Source organism: Dermacentor variabilis, chromosome 4, assembly GCF_050947875.1.
Source record: "Dermacentor variabilis isolate Ectoservices chromosome 4, ASM5094787v1, whole genome shotgun sequence".
Classification (NCBI taxonomy): domain Eukaryota; kingdom Metazoa; phylum Arthropoda; class Arachnida; order Ixodida; family Ixodidae; genus Dermacentor; species Dermacentor variabilis.
In genome coordinates this window covers 217,798,456-217,818,324 of record NC_134571.1, presented here as the reverse complement: position 1 = coordinate 217,818,324, position 19,869 = coordinate 217,798,456, and the positions used below count along the sequence as shown (strand labels likewise).

Genomic DNA, 19,869 nt, shown 5'->3' with positions numbered 1-19,869 from the left:
TTGTCGTTTCTTTATTAGGTCCTTTGTTATTTGTGAGAGCTTGCCTACTGGTTGCCTTGGTGCCTTGCCTTCCATTGCTGCCTCTGAAGCCAGCCTCGTTACGGTTTCATTCATTACCGCTAGGTCATCATCATCATCTCTCTATTCTAAGGCTGTATATTTGTTTGCAAGTACCATCCTAAATTTGTCTGCTTTTACCCTTACTGCCTCTAAGTTGCCCTATTTATTCTTGACCAATTTTACTCTTTCTCTGTTCAAATTGAGGTGAATCCTTGCTCTCATTAACCTATGATCACTACACATTACCCTGCCTATTACATCTACATCCTGCACTATGCTGGGATCGGCAGAAAGTATGAAATCAATTTCATTTCTTGTTCCTCCATTAGGGCTTCTCCAGGTCCCTTTTCTCTTGTTACGTTTTCTGAAAAAAAGTGTTCATTATTCTCAGCTTATTCCTTTCTGCGAATTCTAACAGCATCTCATCTCTAGCGTTTCTAGAATCAACACCGTAGTTGCCAATTACCTGCTCACCCGCTTGCTTTCCCCCCAATTTTCCATGGAAGTCCCCCACTAATACTGTATACTGCGTTTGCACTTTTCTCATCGCTAATTCAACATCTTCATAAAACTGATGTACATGCTCATCGTCGTGACGGGACGTTGGAGCTTAGGTTTGTACTACCTTTAATCTGTACCTTTTATTTAGTTTGATGACGACTACTGCTACCCTCTCCTTGATGCTTTAAAATTCGTCAATGTTTCCCGCTATGTATTTATGGATTAGAAATCGTACCCCGCATTGCTTCTTATCCAGAAGACCTCTATAGCAGAGGACATGACTGTTATTCAGCAATGTGTAAGCCTCAGGAGTTCTTCTAATCTCACTAAGGCCGATAATATCCCAAACAATGTCTGATAGTTCTTCGAAGAGTCCTGCTAAGCTAGCCTCACTCGAGAGGGTTCGGATGTTAAACTTTGCAAGGGTCAGTTTCCATTGGCTTGCCTGTCTGGACCCAGGTATTCTTAGCACCCTCTGCTGGGTTAAAAGTCTGACCGCGGCCTTGTTCATGGGGCTCCGCAGCCGCTGGGCACAGGGCCATTTCATTGAGGAGATCATTTCATAAGTTAGGTTGTGGCCGAATACTGCACCAAGGAGGCCAATTCCTGTTCTGGTGAGGGAGCGTCTTTGTTCAAGCTTAGTGGGCCTCCCTAATTTGGTTGTACCTGGATTAGTATAGCCCCACTCGCTCTCAGCATCTTTCACAGGTGCCAGGCGCCACTCCAAGCCACCAGAGCATATATGCCGGCACAACCGAGGCTGAGGTGAGAGCTGCGCTCGCCGATCTAAAACCACCTCGGCAGTGGGGCCCGATGGCATAACAAATAAAATGCTGCGCAACCATGATGACCGGACAATTAGAAGTCTAACCGACCTCATCAATCGTGTGGCGCACTGGGGAACTGCCACAGCCATGGAAGGAGGCTGTCGTAGTATTTATTCCAAAACCTGAAAAAACGCTGCATCTGGAGAACATCGGCCCTGTCTCACATCGTCATGTCTGGGCAAAGCACCAGAGCACGTGGTTTTAACACGCCTCGTCGAGCATGTAGAGGAACACCAATTATTCCCACCCACCCTCTTTGGCTTTCGCCCAGCTCTGCCCACGCAGTACATCATGTGGATGCTCAAAACGGACGTTGTGGATGCCGGAATCCCGGGGGCAGTGCGCGCTATCCTAGGGCTCGATGTGCACAAGGCTTTCGATAACGTAAGACAGAGGCCATACTCAGAAGCCTATCGGACATGAACGTTGGGGCACGGGGAACAGATACATAATTGCGTTTCTTCGCGACCGGACAGCCACCTTCAACATTGGACATATCAACAGCCCTCAGATCAATCTCGGCGCTAGGGGTACACCCCAGGGTGCAGTACTATCTCCTTTTCTTTTCAACTGTGCAATGAGGAACCTAGCCAAAGAACTTAACATGATCCCGTTCATCTGCCATGCCATCTACGCGGACGATGTTAACATTTGGACGAGGCAAGGCAATGCTGGAGCCGTCAAACAGGCATTGCGAACAGCAGCCGGCACAGTACCAGACTTCGTGGCCGACAACGGCCTCAAATGTTCCTCTACCAAGTAAGAACTGTTTATTGGCGGCAAAACAACGCAAGCAATGAAAACTACCCTGCAAATCTACACTGTAAATTAGACAGGCCCACTAAGCTTGAACAAAGGCACTCCCTAACCAGAACATGAATTCACCTCCTTGGTTCTGTATTCGGTCACTACCTAAATCATGATTCCTACAATTAACTCATCACCCTCAGTCCCCCGCAGCAGACCAAGGCAGCGGTCAGGCCTGCAATGCAGCAGAGGGTGCTAAGAATCTTTGGGTCGGACAGGCTGCCAATAGAAACTGACCCTTGCAACGTTTAACACGCGAACCCTCTCGATTGAGGCTAGCTTAACTAGCTAGCTCTTTGAGGAACTATCAGACATTGTTTGGGATATTATCGGCCTTAATGAGATTAGAAGAACTGGTGAGGCTTACACATTGCTAAATAACAACCATGTCTTCTGCTATAGAGGTCTCCCTGATAAGATGCAATACGGGGTAGGATTCCAAATCCACAAGGACATAGTGGGCAACACTGACGAATTCTGCAGCATTAACGAGAGGGTAGCGGTAGTAGTAATGAAACTCAATATGATGCATACATTAAAGGTGGTACAAGTCTACGCTCCAACATCCAGTCACAACGACTGGATCCTCCATTAGGGCTTCTCCAGGTCCCTTTTCTCTTGTTACGTTTTCTGAATAAAAGTGTTCATTATTCTCAGCTTATTCCTTTCTGCGAATTCTACCAGCATCTCATCTCTAGCGTTTCTAGAATCAACACCGTAGTTGCCAATTACCTGCTCACCCGCTTGCTTTCCCCCCAATTTTCCATGGAAGTCCCCCACTAATACTGTATACTGCGTTTGCACTTTTCTCATCGCTAATTCAACATCTTCATAAAACTGATGTACATGCTCATCGTCGTGACGGGACGTTGGAGCTTAGGTTTGTACTACCTTTAATCTGTACCTTTTATTTAGTTTGATGACGACTACTGCTACCCTCTCCTTGATGCTTTAAAATTCGTCAATGTTTCCCGCTATGTATTTATGGATTAGAAATCGTACCCCGCATTGCTTCTTATCCAGAAGACCTCTATAGCAGAGGACATGACCGTTATTCAGCAATGTGTAAGCCTCAGGAGTTCTTCTAATCTCACTAAGGCCGATAATATCCCAAACAATGTCTGATAGTTCTTCGAAGAGTCCTGCTAAGCTAGCCTCACTCGAGAGGGTTCGGATGTTAAACTTTGCAAGGGTCAGTTTCCATTGGCTTGCCTGTCTGGACCCAGGTATTCTTAGCACCCTCTGCTGGGTTACAAGTCTGACCGCGGCCTTGTTCATGGGGCTCCGCAGCCGCTGGGCACAGGGCCATTTCATTGAGGAGATCATTTCATAAGTTAGGTTGTGGCCGAATACTGCACCAAGGAGGCCAATTCCTGTTCTGGTGAGGGAGCGTCTTTGTTCAAGCTTAGTGGGCCTCCCTAATTTGGTTGTACCTGGATTAGTATAGCCCCACTCGCTCTCAGCATCTTTCACAGGTGCCAGGCGCCACTCCAAGCCACCAGATGTGATGCGCTGGAGGATGTAACACGCAGATACACCATCGTTAAAACAAAAAAAAAGAGAGGGGGGGTTTGAACTTCTAACTACCGTAACCGAGCATAAGACATAGCGCAGTAAGATAATCCTGCAGGCGGCTGGGCTACCTTGTCGCCGATAAGTACGGCCTAGAGGGCCCTACATGCGTAAGAGATCCGCTAATTTGTCCGCCCTTTGCGGGTTTTTCCTGATTGGCATAGGTTGCACGACATAGTGTCAATTCAAGGTTGCGCTAGCCTCTTGTTTCCCGCATCTTACGCATGCACACGGTCTTGAGCACGGTATATTTTTGCTAAATTTGAACAGCATTTAACACTTGTGCGTGAAAATTAAAAAAATGTAAAGGTTTTGCAGTGCTTACCGAGAGGCCCCAAGTGTCGTATGATCCGCTCGTCGGGTCTGTTTGTCTCTTGTCCGAAAACTCGCGTTCCCGGGTGGCCATTCAGAGTGTGCAGTCGCACCACCATCTCACTACCGCGCTGAGATTCGCACAAAGCAGGCGACCTGGACAGCTCTCAGTGGTGTCTTCATCCTTTCTACAGCTTTGGACAGTGATCATACTACAGCTAATGAGAAGGAGGGAATGGAGGGAGTGGGGGGAGGTAAATGACCTCGTATTTTTTCTGGGAACGCAGCGAGCCTAAGCACTAGGGAGACGGGAGCTGTACGCCTCATTTAACTTATAGTGGTGCCTTCTTCGATCAGTCAGACATGGTTTGAACATTTCGCGCTTGTAAGAAACTGGCGGCTCTGCTGTCGCCGCATCGCAATATAATTCTCAGGAATAGAAACGAAAGTAAGCAAGAAAGAATGACAACAGTTGTGTATAGTTATGACTATATGAATTTAATATATGGTGACTGCTATATAGATTCAAAAAGACATATACAAGTTGCTTCGTGATTCTACCGTCTTTTATTTTATTTTGTTACCACAGTGATCATGGCTTTATGGTCACCATGATAGACACCATGGCCTAAACGACATTGCTGGAAATATCTTTAGCAAACGCCCACTCTATAGGTGACCGACGAAGCGTAGTTGGTACATTGACATGTGCGTAGCAGTGAATACCGAACCCAACTTCCTCGTGGTATTCGGGGTCCCGACGATCAGAGCGCATACGCTTGGCGTTGGCGGCCCGCTGGTCGTCGGTGGTAGCCTTCCGCGCCGCTGCCGTGCCCATTCACGTTTCTATTCGCGAAGGCGATCTTCACGGGCACGCTGCTTTTCCCTGTCGGACGGAAGGCGGCTACGCGACGGTCCAGGCCCGTCTACCAACGCGCACTCGGCGATAGCGGCTTCCCGCCGTCGTCGCGCGCATTCCCGCTTCTGCCCACGCCGTTGCTCCCGGAGGGCTGGTCTTCTTCGGTGCGCAACATACGCGTCCTGCCAAGCACGGCCAGAACGCAACTGCTGATAACGTTGCTAGGCGACGTTGACGTCATCATAAAAAAAGGCGCACACATAATGTCGGACTATACATGCGCCTGTAGCGTTTGTAGGTAATTTGCATCCGTGATGCGGCAGCAGTAAGTTCATGACCACTGATAACTTCCGGTCAGCAATTTTCGGCAGTCCAGGTACACAAGAAAAAGAAGCATTCTGCCGCACAGTTTACTCAAGGCACATATTCTTGATGTTTTCAGACATAAAGAACGCACGCCTTGCGTCGAGCTCAAGCAAGGGCTTTTTAAAACGAAGCTTTTTTATGGCTAGGTTCTGGCGGATCTAGTCTGCCTGGACATAGGCCAACTTTTCTGAATACGTGGGCGGATCCCGAAGATAGTGTAATAAAGGTCTAACCTGCGGCGAAGGTGAAGCAGGCGTTAAGCTCTTCCATTACCTGGGCCGAACCTGAACGTAGTACAATGCAAGGCCGGCCCACGGCGGAGGTGAACCAGGCGTAAAGAACACTCCATACATGGCCCGATCCCGAAGATAGTACAATGCAACGCCGGCCCACGGTGGAGGCGAAGCAGGCGTTGAGCACTCCCCATACGTGTGCTGATCCCGAAGTTACTGAATAACGAGCCGACCCACGGTGGAGGTGAAGCACGCCTTAAGCACTCTTCATACGTGGGCCGATGCCGATGATACGTAAATGACGTGTCGACCCGGGGCGGGGGTGAAGCAGGAGTTAAGCACACCCTATATATCTGCCGATCCCGAAGATACTGTAATAACGGGCCGACCCACGGCGGAGGTGAAGCAGGCGTTAAGCACTCCCCTTACGTGGGCCGATCCCGTACATAGTAGAATGCAGGGCCGAGCCGCGGCGGAAGTGAAGCAGGCGTTAAGCATTCCCCATAAGTTGGCCGATCTCAAAGATACTGTAATAACGGACCTACCCGCGGCGGAGATGAAGCAGGCGTTAAGCACTCCCCGTACGTGGGCCGAACCCGAACATAGTACAATGCAGGGCCGAGCCGCGGCGGCAGTGAGGTAGGCGTTATGCATTCCGCATACGTGAGCCGATCCCGAAAAAATTATAATAACGGGCCGACCCGCGGCGGCGGTGAAGCAGGCGCTAAGCCCTTTTCATACGTGGTCCGATCCCGAACATACTGTAATCACGCACCGATGCGCGGCAAGGCGAAGCAGGCATTAAGCACTCCCCGTACGTTTGCTGATCCCTAAGATACGAAAATAACGGGCCGACCCGCAGCGGTGATGAAGCAGGCGTTAAGCACACCCCATACGTGTGCCCATCCCAAAGATACTGTAATAACGGGCTGGCCCGCGGCGGAGGGGAAGCAAGCGTTGAGTGCTCCCCATACGTATGCCCATCCCGAAGATACTGTAATAAAGGGCCAACCCGCGGCAGAGGTGAAGCTGGCGTTAAGCACTCTCCATACGTGGGCCGACCCGGAATATAGTACAATGCAAGTTAGGCCCACGGCGGAGGTGACGCAGGCGTTAAGCACTCCCCATACGTGGGCCGATCCCGAACATAGTGCAATGCAGGGAGGAGTGGCGACGGAAGTGGAGCAGGCGTTAAGCTTTCCCCACACGTGGGCTAATCCCGAACATGGTACAATGCATGATACAAACATGATACGTGGGCCGATCCCGAAGATAGTACAATGCAGGGCCAGCCCACGGTGGAGGTGAAGCAGGCATCAAGCGCACCCATACGTTTACCGATCCATAAGCTTGTCCAATGCTGGTCTGCCCCGCGGCGGAGATGCAGTTCGGCCGGTAGAGGCCGACAATCACAGCCTGGCTAGTCATCGTTCTTCACAGAGTGAAAGGGCAGTGAATTTTCTTGTTGCAGTTAACAATACAATTCACTTGTCAAACAGTCCAACCATGCAGCAAAACTGGTGCCATCTAGAGGGTCCTATAAATTTATAGAGTGTCGTAACTTGTGTTGTTCCGGAGAGTTTAACCGGAAGTCATCTGGAAACTCTGCTGCCGAGCATAAAAAAAGTCTATAGTTTGACGTTATCGGCGCTTGGGCGAGCACGGCTCGACGACACGCGCATCGGAGTGCTGGACGTAGCTATGTCGATTTGTTGGTCTACGCGAATGTCTTCTACGCAAGAAAAAAAAAAGGGGGGGGGGGAAACAGCCATATACCGCTTCGCTGTAAAAAGACAACATATATAGACAGGTTACAAAACGGCCTTTATCAGTTAAGTTAGCGTTGTGGTTATAAGAAATAGTCACCTTGAATAATTTATTGAAAATGTCAAGCAGGCATTATTACGAAAATGAATTTGTGAAAAATAAGTTTGATTGAAAAGACGAATGGTAACTTATCAACGTGTTTTTTATGTACCGCATTTTGGCAGTTCGGCTAACAATGTAACTTAGCCTAATGTAACTATCCCTAACCCCCCTAGCATTGCCCATGCGTTCAGTAACCACTGTTATGAGATATATAATACGGCCCATGTTTCTTCTGACTATCATGCGAGCAGATGCGACGAATTTTTGTTTTTGTTTTGTGTAACCTCTGGGGAAGTCCTCGGTGAGATTCCCAACTTAAAGAGGACAAGTGCTGGTCTTGACGGAATTTATGCATTGCATTTAAAGCTTGTTGCTCCGACTATATCTGATGCTCTCTGTAATATAATTAGCCGTATCTTTAAAAGTGGTATATTCGCCAGATGTTTAAGAAAAGCTAAGGTAATTCCTCCTCACAATAAGGTGACAAAGCTCAAGTTGTTAACTATAGTCCTATAGTATCTTATGTACAATTAGTAAATTTGTTGAATATGTATTACTTTACTGGCATAAACAGATACCTTAACAAGTTAGCTTGCTGAAACATTGTCAGTCCAGTTTGCGTTGAGGAAGCTCGACTAAGTTAGGTTTGCTTGCTTAACTGATTACATGAGATATTCACTTGATATCGCTTTGTTGGTTAGGCCTTCATGGGCTTTACTATAGCATTTGATACAATAAACTCTAATTCATTCATTCATATATTCATTTAATAACCCTAATAGCCTTTGTAGGCTATTACAGTAGTGGAAAAAACATTAGTATACATGGGCATAATTTCAACAACCAGATCTGACGCAATATACAAACAAACGCACTGGAAAAGAAAGACAGCTGAATCAATGAACAAGAATACAGAATACACAAGTTGTGACAGGGACTTGTGCTATAGTGTAGGTGCGCTGTGGTGCATGAAATATTCGAGGCGTTCAATGAAGACATCAAAGGAGTCACTTCTCACGATGGAGTCAGGCAGCAGGTTCCGCTCTTTAATACCTCGAGGAAAACGAATGCTGTATTTAAAGCAATCATTATCACAAAGTGGCACATCAATGTACCTACTGTGGCGATGTCTAGAAGTTGGTCGGGCTCAACTGTAACGTACTGTGTTGTATTGATGTTAAAGTGACAAGGAATTAGCAGGAAAAGAAACTTCATCCTTTCAACATTTGTTCTGCCTTCAAAAGTTTCAAGGTTTGCTTGTTTACATAACTTGGTCGGTGAATAGGTGCAGCGATATTTATTATGAATAAAACGGGAAGCCAGTCTCTGAACTTTTTCCATTTTTGCTGTGTTAGATGCGGTGTAGAAATCCCACACAATTATCCTTTGTTCAATGTCTGGTCTTCTCTAAAAGTGAGCAATTTTACATTGGGAGTTACATTGCGTATGCTACGGCTCAGACCCCAAATTACCCGATAATCTCTGAGGACACGTTATCTATGTGCGTATTCCAGCGTCGGTCAAAAGTGAAAGTTAAACCGAGGTACTTGTGCTGTTGCGCTAATAACTTGCGTACCTGCTATGCAAAGGATATTTCATCGCATTTGTCTTTTTAGTGGCGGTCAAGATTACTGACTTGTCTGGGTTTGGCACCATTTGCCACGTGGAGCACCATTTGTTTTATTTCTTGTAAGTTAGTGCTTAGCTTCTCTCGGCCACTTGGTGATTTAGTTGGGACAATCACGACACAATCATCTGAGAATAATCTTACTGGAACTGTGTTAGATTTTGGTAAATCATTTATGAAAACCAGGAACAATAGGGGGTCCAAAACGCTCCCTTGAGTGTCGATTCAAAACCTCCAAGGTCGACGAAGTATTCGCGCGAGATAAGAAAAAAACCAGTTTGTTATTTTGGGCTTTCTGAAGATAGCGTTAATTTCTTGCAGCAAGTTTAAGTTGGATACCTTATCGAAGGCTTTTGTGAAAGCCAATAATAATATATTAGTTTTTTCACGGCTGCTCTTTGCTTAAGAGAGGCCGTCAGCAGTTTCTATAAGCTAGGTGATTGTGATAACCCTTTACGGAACCATGTTAAGAAGAATGTAGGATGTTATAGTCCAGGTATGCCCTGAGGTGTTTAAGCACAACATGTTCAAGCAATTTGGAACAGGTACATTTAAGAGAAATTGGGCGAAAATTATTGAGAAGGATGTGGAACCGCTCTTATAAATTGGCATAATTTTTTCACGTTTCCATGCAGCCGGGAAAGACCCTGTGGTAATAAATGTTTGAAAAATTTTTGCGAGGTATTTGGCTAAACAATGTGCATATCGAAAGAGAAATTCATTTGGAATTCCGTCAAGGCTCTGGGTTTTTCTTACACACAAGTGAAGAAGTAACTTAAGACCCCTTGCTCTTTGATTTCTGTCTTGAACTGGAGGGCAGCCTGGCGATTCTGTCAAGATTGGCGACAAACCGTCATCAGAAGTGAAAACTGACGAGAAAAACAAATGAAGGCTTTCAGCTCCTTTTTGACTATGGTTACCTCTCGTACTTTGAGACTTCGAAGGATTTACAGAGCGCCAAAACTTTCCATGTGCTTTGCTTAAAAACATTTTGAGTCTTACATTATAAAACTTGTCTTTAGCCTGCCTGGCATGACGCTTCAGGTCCTTACTTATAAAGTTAGCTACTTGATCGTGAATTAACAGCGTGCGCATGCAGGCCTTTCTCTGAAAGCAAAATTATTAACCAAGGACCAATCAGGGCTGCATTTTAGGTCCGCTATTCTGCATGTTTATGAATTATTTATCCTACGTCTTAATTATACATTACCTATATTATACGCAGACAATACTGCTTTCCCCCTCTCAGATAAATCCTTACTTTCGCTAAATTTGAAACTAAACAGTGACCTGTGTAAAATTACTGATTTGTGTAACGCCAGTTTTCCAATTTTATATGCTATGAAAACGCAATTCATGATATTTATGTCATGGTAGGGACATTTACCTTTATCTCTGACCACAACCGTCAATGGACATGGCATTCCTGCCTCGACTTGTATGTCTTTCGTCCGCTATAAATTTGATCCCCATTTTAAGTATACTAACCCACACCAAACAAAAAACAGCATTTGGCAATAGAGCACTATTCAAACCACGTGCATTTTTTTCCAAAGAAGCATTATTATCATTACACATCGTTCCATTTATAGTTATATCATTTGTGGTATTGCTTCAAGGGGTAATACTTATCTTTGTCATTTTTCCTGTATTCAGCACATTAAACGTAAGACTATTCGCATTATAACCCAAGGCCATTTTTTTTTCACTAAAGTCTTCTCAAAACTACGTACAAGCCGCATTATTCAAGTTACAGATTTGAATAAAGGGAAAATCAGACATCCACCCGTTCGTCGTCCATCAGACATCCATCCATTACTTCTCTCCACCTTGCGAGTTTCCGCAGAACTACTACGTCAAGTTACAGATTTGTGCAACTATCGTTGAGTGATGTTAATTTTGAAATTACTAACTAAATAAGTTCCTTACAACTTCATTATAGTTCTGATCTACTCCTTAACCTTAATAACACAAGGTTTGTAGCACAAGCATATTTCGTGTTACCTTTATGTCATACTAGCTAAGGAATGATGGCTACTTCTTTTTATGCTCTTAAGCTTTGGAATCTACCATATGCCCCTAAATTGTCATCCGCCTTCTACTCATTTAAATACTAACTCAATAATTAGCTGCTGCCTGATTAACTTTGTATATTGTTTTGCTAATTTGTAGCGGCGTAATTAGCTATGAGTGCGTACGTTTCCTCTTTCTTTCGTTTGTTATGTGTGTCCTCACTCAGTTTCTTGCTTATTTTTGCTTTTTCCATTTGTTGTTTCGCTGCTCTGTATACCGCTTTATTTTTTATGTAATAATTAACCAATGGTCCCAGTGAAGTCTCTTACTATGGGACCCTTGTCTGCATATCATTTCTTGTAACTAAATGTATGAACAAATAATAAAGTGAAACTGAAACTCATAGGCCCTCGGAAGCCATAGCTATGGAGTTTACAAAGTGAAACATCATGATTCACGTAATCAAAAGCTTTTGTTACGTCTAAAAATAATGCGCAAGTAAATCCGCTGTTTCCAACAGCATTATTTCAAGGCAATCAGTTAGTTGATCTAACGCTAACAGAGTCAGACGCCCGGAGATAAATCCATATTGGTTGGGCGATAGGAGGTTATGTGCATCGATGAAGCTTTGCATTTCATGACAAAATATGCTTTTCATTATCGGAGCAATGCACCATAGTATCGAAATATGTATATAGTTGGTGATAGAATGCATACAACGTTAAGCAAGGATGTTATCAAGGCACGTACAATGAGTTTCTCCTGCGGACCCTGGCTGATACAGTCGGACCGTGCACTGTTCTAGTCTGGAACAATGAGCGCTTGTCTGTTGTTTATAATTGTAAAGTCACGTACTGTGTCTTTAAAACATATTTGTATATTTGTTAATTGAGTACATCAAGTAGAGGCGCTATATGAGTTTGATAGCCCATGTGAAACTTCACAGCAATTAGGTCGCATATCTCCCATATGGCACATTATGCATATCACCCGGTATCGCGGAGGCGATTCAGAGTGTGTCAACTTCATCTCTGCCTATGGGGGGGGGGGGGGGGGGGGGCTCTCGTGCAAGAATGTGCGTAGTAGAAGGTAAAAGGGTATAAGCAAGAACAAGTAACATAGCTTCTGAAAAGAACGCGCAGGGGATTAACCAAGGGGCCCGATTTTTATGAATCATATAGTTTTTGTTTCATCCACTCTCATTGTCATTACTTTATGATTTCTTTAATTCAATCAGTAAGTACAAGTAATTTCCCCTGTGTGGTCCTTGCCGTCTTTGTTTATTCGCTTCTCATGATAGCTTGTAAAATGTTGCCCAAGATCCTTCTTATAAAGTAAACTCCCGCGTACAGCCTCCTCAGTCGCCCTGCAGGGAAAGTGAGACGGAACCGTCGTAGCACGCGGAAACGTCAGTGAATGCTTACGTCTGCTTCACTACCTTACTTTGCAGTGAGACATACGCACGGAAAACATTCGTCCGCCGCGGCCAAGCGCTTTCTAACAAATCCTCTGCGACAAATGCGCCGACTGATTACATAGAAAGTGCGACCATTCACCTAAAGGTTTTGCACTGGCGAATGCTTCACCAGACAAAAGACCGGCAGGCCGCACTCACCTGTCACTCTCGCCTGCTTCTTGTCGTGTTCGGCGTAGCGCTTCTCCGAGCACTGGTCAGCGTGAGCTTGTGCGACCTCGGCCAGTCCGGCGTCCCAGAGCTGCGGGGTGCATTCGATGCATGGCTTACAGCGGACATTACATATCACTGATGGTGTCGATGCTGCCGTAGAGATAAACAATATAATATTCTCTGTCAGCAAGTCAACAAAGGATATAAACTTGCTTCTGTTCATACTGAAATTGGAAAGCAAGCGTATTCAGGAAACTGAAGAACGCTCCATATGTTGCGTTTCCTGTGCACGTTGCTGTCAAGTGCTCTAAATGGGACACGATATTTGGCTGTTACACGTACACTAATAAAAGCGCGCATTTTCACAGGCGAAGTTCTTTATAGTAAATAGTAGTAACATCCAACAAATTTTTTATCTTACAATTATTTTTTGTGATAGTTACAGGTACCATCAATGAGAGTCAAATTTACAGAAGTGAATCACAGACAACCGCAACGGAAGGTGTCATGCGAAAGCATATCTAACGTGTCTTCTGGCGCTGCTCATATATAAAGTACCTTATAACCCCTGTAAATTTTAATACCATCGACGCTGCCATCAGGCACAACAAAAGTGTCCGCGCGACTTGTGCCTCTATTTATTACTGAGAATCTGTGTATGTCTCGGCGAAACGCTCGGGGTCTGACCACAGAAAGCAATGGCTCATTCCTCCCGTCAACGCGGCCTCCCCATTACGACGACAGAAGTGAGATTCTACACTGCAATGATGAGCGGCAATGAAGCCAGCTGTGAAAGACGAAGACGCCCGAGCCATTGCTGATGATGCTAGTTCTTTGCACAACGGAACCAGCTGTGGAAGAAGACGACGACGAACGCGCGAGCAGTGATACTAGCGCATTTGCACGGTTGGTGTCGACACTTTTTAAAGCAAAGCTGTATACGCCTATGCTCTAGCCGTTGGCTTTAGCCTAGGCGAAAGCCTAGTGACGAGAGCCTAGCCTAGTGACGCAAGCGTTTCGCCGATGGTGACGCCGCCTGTCCCTCGCAGCGAAGTGCGCACGCAGCAGTCTCTCCCTGAATTCGCAATGGGACATCCACGCATCATTCGTTCTTCCGAGGATCAGTTGGCCTACGAGCAACAGCGCCGGGAGCAGGAGCGGGAGAGATCTCGTCAGCGTCGCGCGAACATCTCGGCAAAAGATCGGGCCAGAGATGCCGAGCGCAGTGATCCGGCCGCTCGGGTGGCCGAGCTAGTTCGCGAAGCGGAGCTAAAGCGGCAACGTTACGCGGCCGCGGCCGAGCGAGATCAGCAGCGGCGACGACGGACCGAGGATCCGGCGGATCCGGCGGCCGATGGTCCGGCGACAACCTCGACGTGAACATAAATACAGGTGCCGCATATTTCAGCTTCGCTGGTTTACCATCTGTATGAGGAGGTACATGGACGGTGTTCTGTTCTTTTTACAAACAGCACCGGTTATTTAAAAAGTGCTCCTTCACAATTTGCATTGCATTATCAGAACGCTCCCAATTGAAAAAACTCATATGACCCCTAAATCCAATAATCCCGTAAGCAACATATCGGATCCCATAGAAAAACCCGTTTTTCTCATATGTCAAATGATGGATGTAGTTGTTATAGGTACTACCGAATTTTTCAGGGGGGCTGTGGGTAGGCAGTCCGGAGGCAACATCGATTTTTGTGCGCCAACGATTGCAAGGAATTTGAAGATTAATTCGCGGTGCCCCCTTAACTTCTCTGCAAATGTAGTCATGCCACGTAAACGGTAATATTAAAATTACCATAAGTTAACTAAACGATGCAGACACTTCAGCAGCTTTGGTATTAGGCCTTCAGCTATTCGCTGGGACAAGTGATCAAGTGCGCCACACCCGAGACTGCAGCAACGCCTCGCGAGGAAGTCGTCGCTGTGCGTGCCCGTAACCAGCGATGAACTGCGCACTATGTGAAAAAGGCAGAAACTATATTTTTACAGGATGTTAAAAGGTGGGGAAATGGAATGTTTGTACCAGTGCATACCTTTAGCAGCTTGCACGTGGTAGATTGCCCTCGAACGCTTTCGCTCCACAAATCTTTAGAAATGCGAGGAAAGGGCATGTAAAGACGACCTCACTTACAGTTGGTAATTTGGTAGTGTAGCTGAAATTTGAGGTTCACCAAGACTAGACATTTATCGAAGAGCTGCTGTAAAATTGGCATTTGGTGCGCATGGAGCGAGATATCAAAGAGAGGAAAGGCAGGAAGGACAACCAGGCGAGCGTCCGGTTTGCTACCCTATACTAGGGGAAGGGATATGGGGGAACAGAAAGAGGAAAGTGGGATAGAGGGAACACTGTCTGCACGCAGAAAAGCACCTGGAAACCAGTCAAGTCCAAGCAAGTACTCCGCTGATACGTTAGGCTGCCGTCATTCCGCTGCCTGAAGCCAACCTTGCTGCTTCCCCATAGCTGGTGATGCACGTTGAAGTCACCAGTGAAGACCAAGGAGGCGGTGGACGTCAGCAGTACGTTGCAGTGCGTGGCAGTATATTGTTAAGCTAAACCCCAGCCGTTTTGACGTCAGCGCGAATAGAATGAGGCGGGTGAGCCATAATGCCAACTCAAGAGTTGGAAGTACTGAATTGAGAGCACCCAGCGCTTTTATTGCACCTCGCACTGACGGAGTGTCAAGGTTATTTAAGAGCATTCGAAAAGTAATAATCAGAGACCGGAGCATCATAACCACTTGCCGGTCTTCTTCGGGCGAATTTGTGAGGAACCCGCGCTGTGCACTCTACAGCCGTGCGCAGCAGTATCCCTCCACGCGGCTCCGGCTTCGGTGGTGGCATCAGCTGTGGCATCGGCTGCGGCTTCGGTTGTGACTTCTGTTGTTGTTATGGCTTTGGCTGTTGCTTTAGTAGTGCGGACCAAGTTGTATTGTTCTCCGCCATGACCTTGTCAGATTTAGATTCAATTGCGCCAGGCCTAGGGGCAGGGGAGGAGGTGCTGTCGGATGGGGGGGTAGTCTTCGCAGAGGCTTCAGCGTTCTTTGAAGTCCGACGGCGTCGGGAGCGTCGCTTTCTAATGGCCGCAACAGCTGCCTGCGAGACGAATGGTCTCCCGCTATCTGCTTCAAGATGGGCTTTTCCTTCTTCATTTTGGGGCAGTCCTTCGAGGAAGCATCATGGGACCCAAGGGAATTGGTGCATTTGAGAACCGTGGCTCATACGAGTCTGCAGCGTGAGGCTCGGTGCAGCGTTCGCAAGCTCTCGTGTTTTCGCCCATGGCGCTCACGTGTCTCAGCTTCAAACAATTGCGGCATTGCAGTGGCCTTGGGACGAGTGGTCGCACAGGGTGTCTAAAGTGGCCCACATTGACGTGCGAAGGGAGAGTCTCGCCCTTGAAAATAATTTTCACACAACGGGATGTGCCGAGGCGATACACATGTGTTATGGCGGCGCCATCAACGGCAGGTTTCACTAGAATCGGCAAGTCAGCGCTGGAGATGGAGACATCCACGTCGTAGATGCCACCAGTAGTGGAACCACTGTTCATGGGGATGTACGAGCGGAGCTTAACTCCACCTAGTTCTGTAACTTTAGTCAAATTTCTTAGCGCAGTCTCATGTGTGACGTCGGCAGCCAACACATTTTTTCGTGTGTTGACTCCAACGTCTGTTACCTGATTTGGTGCCACCGCTTCAAGTTTCACCAATACAGACTGTCTGTTGAGTCGCCTAGGTTGTCGGTAGCAAGTTCTGGTACAAATGGAATCGCACGGACTGCGGTATTCCGAGTTGGTCCCAACGATGGCGTACTCGAAGACATGCATGCCCTGGTGGTGTGTCTTTGTTTCGCCTTGCGGCTCCGCACAAGCTCGAAGGCGTCACCGGAGAAGTCCGCACTGCTGAGCGAGTAGACGCTGGTGTCATCGCCGTCGGTGTCGCTCTGGAGGCCGGTGCGCTTCCTAGACGCAGCCGCCGCTGAAGTCGCCATTCGCGGCAGGGGCATGGGGACGCCAATTTGCATCGGCGCCACGAACTATGCCGGCCCTCCAAAGATGTACACAGAAATAAGAAGAAAACAGCTGAGCTAGAGAAATAGCGTCCTTACGCGCAGACACTTCGTCTTCGTCCGGTGCACATAAAAAAATGGAATAAAAGTGCAGGGAGAAGAACTGTACGTCCTTGGATGGACGGGAGGTTCAAAATAAATCTTTTTTTAAAGACTGACTGTGAAATATGAAATAAATCTAGATGAGTTCCTACACTATTAATTTGTTCATTTATTTTTTTATATGCCATCAGGGCCCTGCGTGACACTAAATAAAGGGGGTAAACGGGAGGGGGGGATGAGGGCAATCAACATTCATTTGATGAATAATAACTCATAGAATGCGTAATACGCGCTCACCTAACTTATACAATGATGTAAATATGCTAAAAAGAAAATTAACGCTACTTGAGTAGGTAAACAATGCACAGCACACTTAACAAGTTATAAAAACCTGTTGGTCTACACACAAAAAAAGAAAAAGAAAACGCTAATTTAACGAAGAAGCAAAGGCTTTGTAAAAACTGAACAAATGAAAGATTGCCTTTCCGAAACAGTAGCAATGTTGGTGTAGATGATATGCTCAAAGATTTTACAGAGAATCCTAGTTATCGGGCGATAGTTAGGAGACGAATTTTTACTACTCAATTTGGGCACCGGAACTACCTATTCAAGAAAGAATATGTAAAATCGCTGAGGCATACTGAAAAAAATAGCCAGGAAATTAGTGAGTATGCCTCACTTTAACACGAGGGAGGGCGGAAGATCAAAGGGTGTTAAACGTATAATTCAGATGCCGAAAAAGTATACTGCTATGTAAAGGAAGACAGTTATATAGCTATATCAAAACACGAACAATGAAGTTGTGAGTAAATAGTATACACCATGGTGTAAACGCTACTGAGACAACAAATTCACGCAGGAACTACTGTGAGAGTTGTGTGTATATCCGCAAGGATGTACCACTTGCTCATCTCCACGCAGCCCGGTGTCGTTAGCAATGTTATGAAACCTGATAAGGGGGGGGGGGACCGGTATAAATTACAGTGCTACGGCAACACGAACTGCGGCGCACGGCGGTGCCAGGTGAACTGATGAGGTAAGCAAACCACTGCAGGTGGCGGCACCACGTGCGCTGTTGACGTTCAGATCATTACAAGCTGGCATCGCTTTTTGGCGCCTTATCCATCGGCGTCAAATCGTGCGCAGCGTGGATCATATCTGGAACGCGATCTGCGATGCAGACAGTGACGACTGCTGATAGCTTCGAGCGCTGTGTTATCGCCGCTTCGCCTTCGCGCGGGCTCATATCTTGAAAGCGATGTGCGAAAGGGGCGGGTTGCGGTGTGTGCCGAGAGATTTGTGAGCGCCGTTTCATAGAAAAACAAGGTCATCAAGAGGGGACACTTGGTCAAAACTAGTTACTGGAAACACGTCACGGCAAGTGTTAATCTCATCCGTTACTTAAGGCGCGCGTAAAAAATTGTGTTAAATAAACGCACAGACAATGTGTTATTCTTTAAATTCTTTCCCTCTAAAACTAAAAAGTTTTGCTTGTAAATGAACTTATACTTTGCGACCTATTTGTCTTGAATCACCTATAGCAGCAAGCTAATGGCACACCATGCGCGACAGATGCTTGCGTAATGCGCCAGTGACTGGCGCGACTGAAGTCAGCGGGGCCAGTTGCGCGTGTGAAGTTCACCCGTTCGGCGATCCGTCTGCTTTAGATGTAGCATGTTTGTTGGGCTCCCGGCGTATTCTTGCGTTTCTCCTGCACTTCGACACGGCACCACTGCACTATTGGACTACGCCAAGGTGAGAAATATTGTTCGACAGTCTGCGACGCATTTCAAGCAATTTTGGCTTTTACGGCACGGAACCGAGACTTGTGACGCAGTTAGCGAAAAAAAAAAATTCGGCCTTCCTGGCGTAGTTAATTTGACTTAATCACTCGCACTGGGAGGTGTTTGCGACGCTTTCTATGAGCCCCAACATTATTTTAACTTATTTCGGTAGTTTTTGGGCACCCTCGCCGCATCCGCTTTGTGATGCTGTTAACGAAAAGCACCTCGGCCGTGTGACGCTGTTTTGTGTGTAGTGAATATTACTGAGACAAGTTTTGGTTGTTTTTTCTGACCCACAAAAATTACTGTAATTTCGTAACTTCTTGGGATACTTTTGAGGCATGGTCGCGGCGCCGGGGGTTATGAAGCAGTTAGCGAAAAGCAAGCCGGCCGTGTTGAGAATTACTTTGGAGTGTACTGAATCTTAGTTTCTATGAGCAGCTGTTTTTTGCAAAACATTGAAAATGAAACTTCTAACACTGGGCATTTTTGTTGATTGCAGCAAAGCGTTTGACCGTATTAATCATAACATTCTTTTACATAAACTTTCTGCATACGGTATAAGAGGCAATCGCTTAAGTTGATGAGGTCATACCTTGAAGAACGGCAGCAATCTGTATGTGTCGATGGTTGTAGCTGCAGTTTTGAATATATAAGATGCGGAGTACCACAGGGCAGTATCCGTAGGGAGTGTCTGTTCCTTTTTAACGTATGTATAAACGATCTCGTCCATATTTCCACGAAGGCCTCCATATATTTATAATATATGCCGACGACACTAGTTTATTTTTATCTGGAAACTCATCTAATGAACTCCTACTTGAAGCGAACGTCATATTAGAAAGCCTCTATAACTGGTCACATGTAAACAGCTTAAAGATTAATTATAATAAAACAAAGGCGGTTATTTCTCGTTCGATAAATCGGAAAGTAACCATATCAATCCCACTGCTTATAGGAGACTACGCTGTCAAAATCGTAAGTAAATATAAATCTCTTGGCGTAATATTTGACGAACATCTTAAATGGGCTGATCACTTCCGTCATCTTTCTTTAACCTTGTCGAAATCTGTAGGAGCTCTTTCACGCGGTCGCGACTTGTTTCCCGTGAAAGTTAGAAAAATTAATATATCATTCATTATTTCATTCTCAAATAAGCTATTGTCATCTTGTGTGGGGAACTGCGGCTCGCGTGCATTTAAACCAACTACTGCATCTGCAAGAAAAAGCTGTCCGCATAGTTTCTGGCTCGGATTACCTAGCTCATACCAGACCACTGTTTATTAAACATGGAAT

General features: G+C 46.1%; 1 protein-coding gene across 1 annotated transcript in view; it reads right to left on the bottom strand.

Moving 5' to 3' along the window:
- LOC142578519 (CRISP/Allergen/PR-1-like) overlaps nt 1-19,869 on the bottom strand; it is a 137,184-nt gene that overhangs the window by 106,950 nt on the left and 10,365 nt on the right. The window contains exon 2 of the mRNA XM_075687897.1: nt 12,662-12,761. Within this exon, the coding sequence (XP_075544012.1) occupies nt 12,662-12,761 (100 nt within the window). The remainder of the gene's footprint in view (nt 1-12,661; nt 12,762-19,869) is intronic.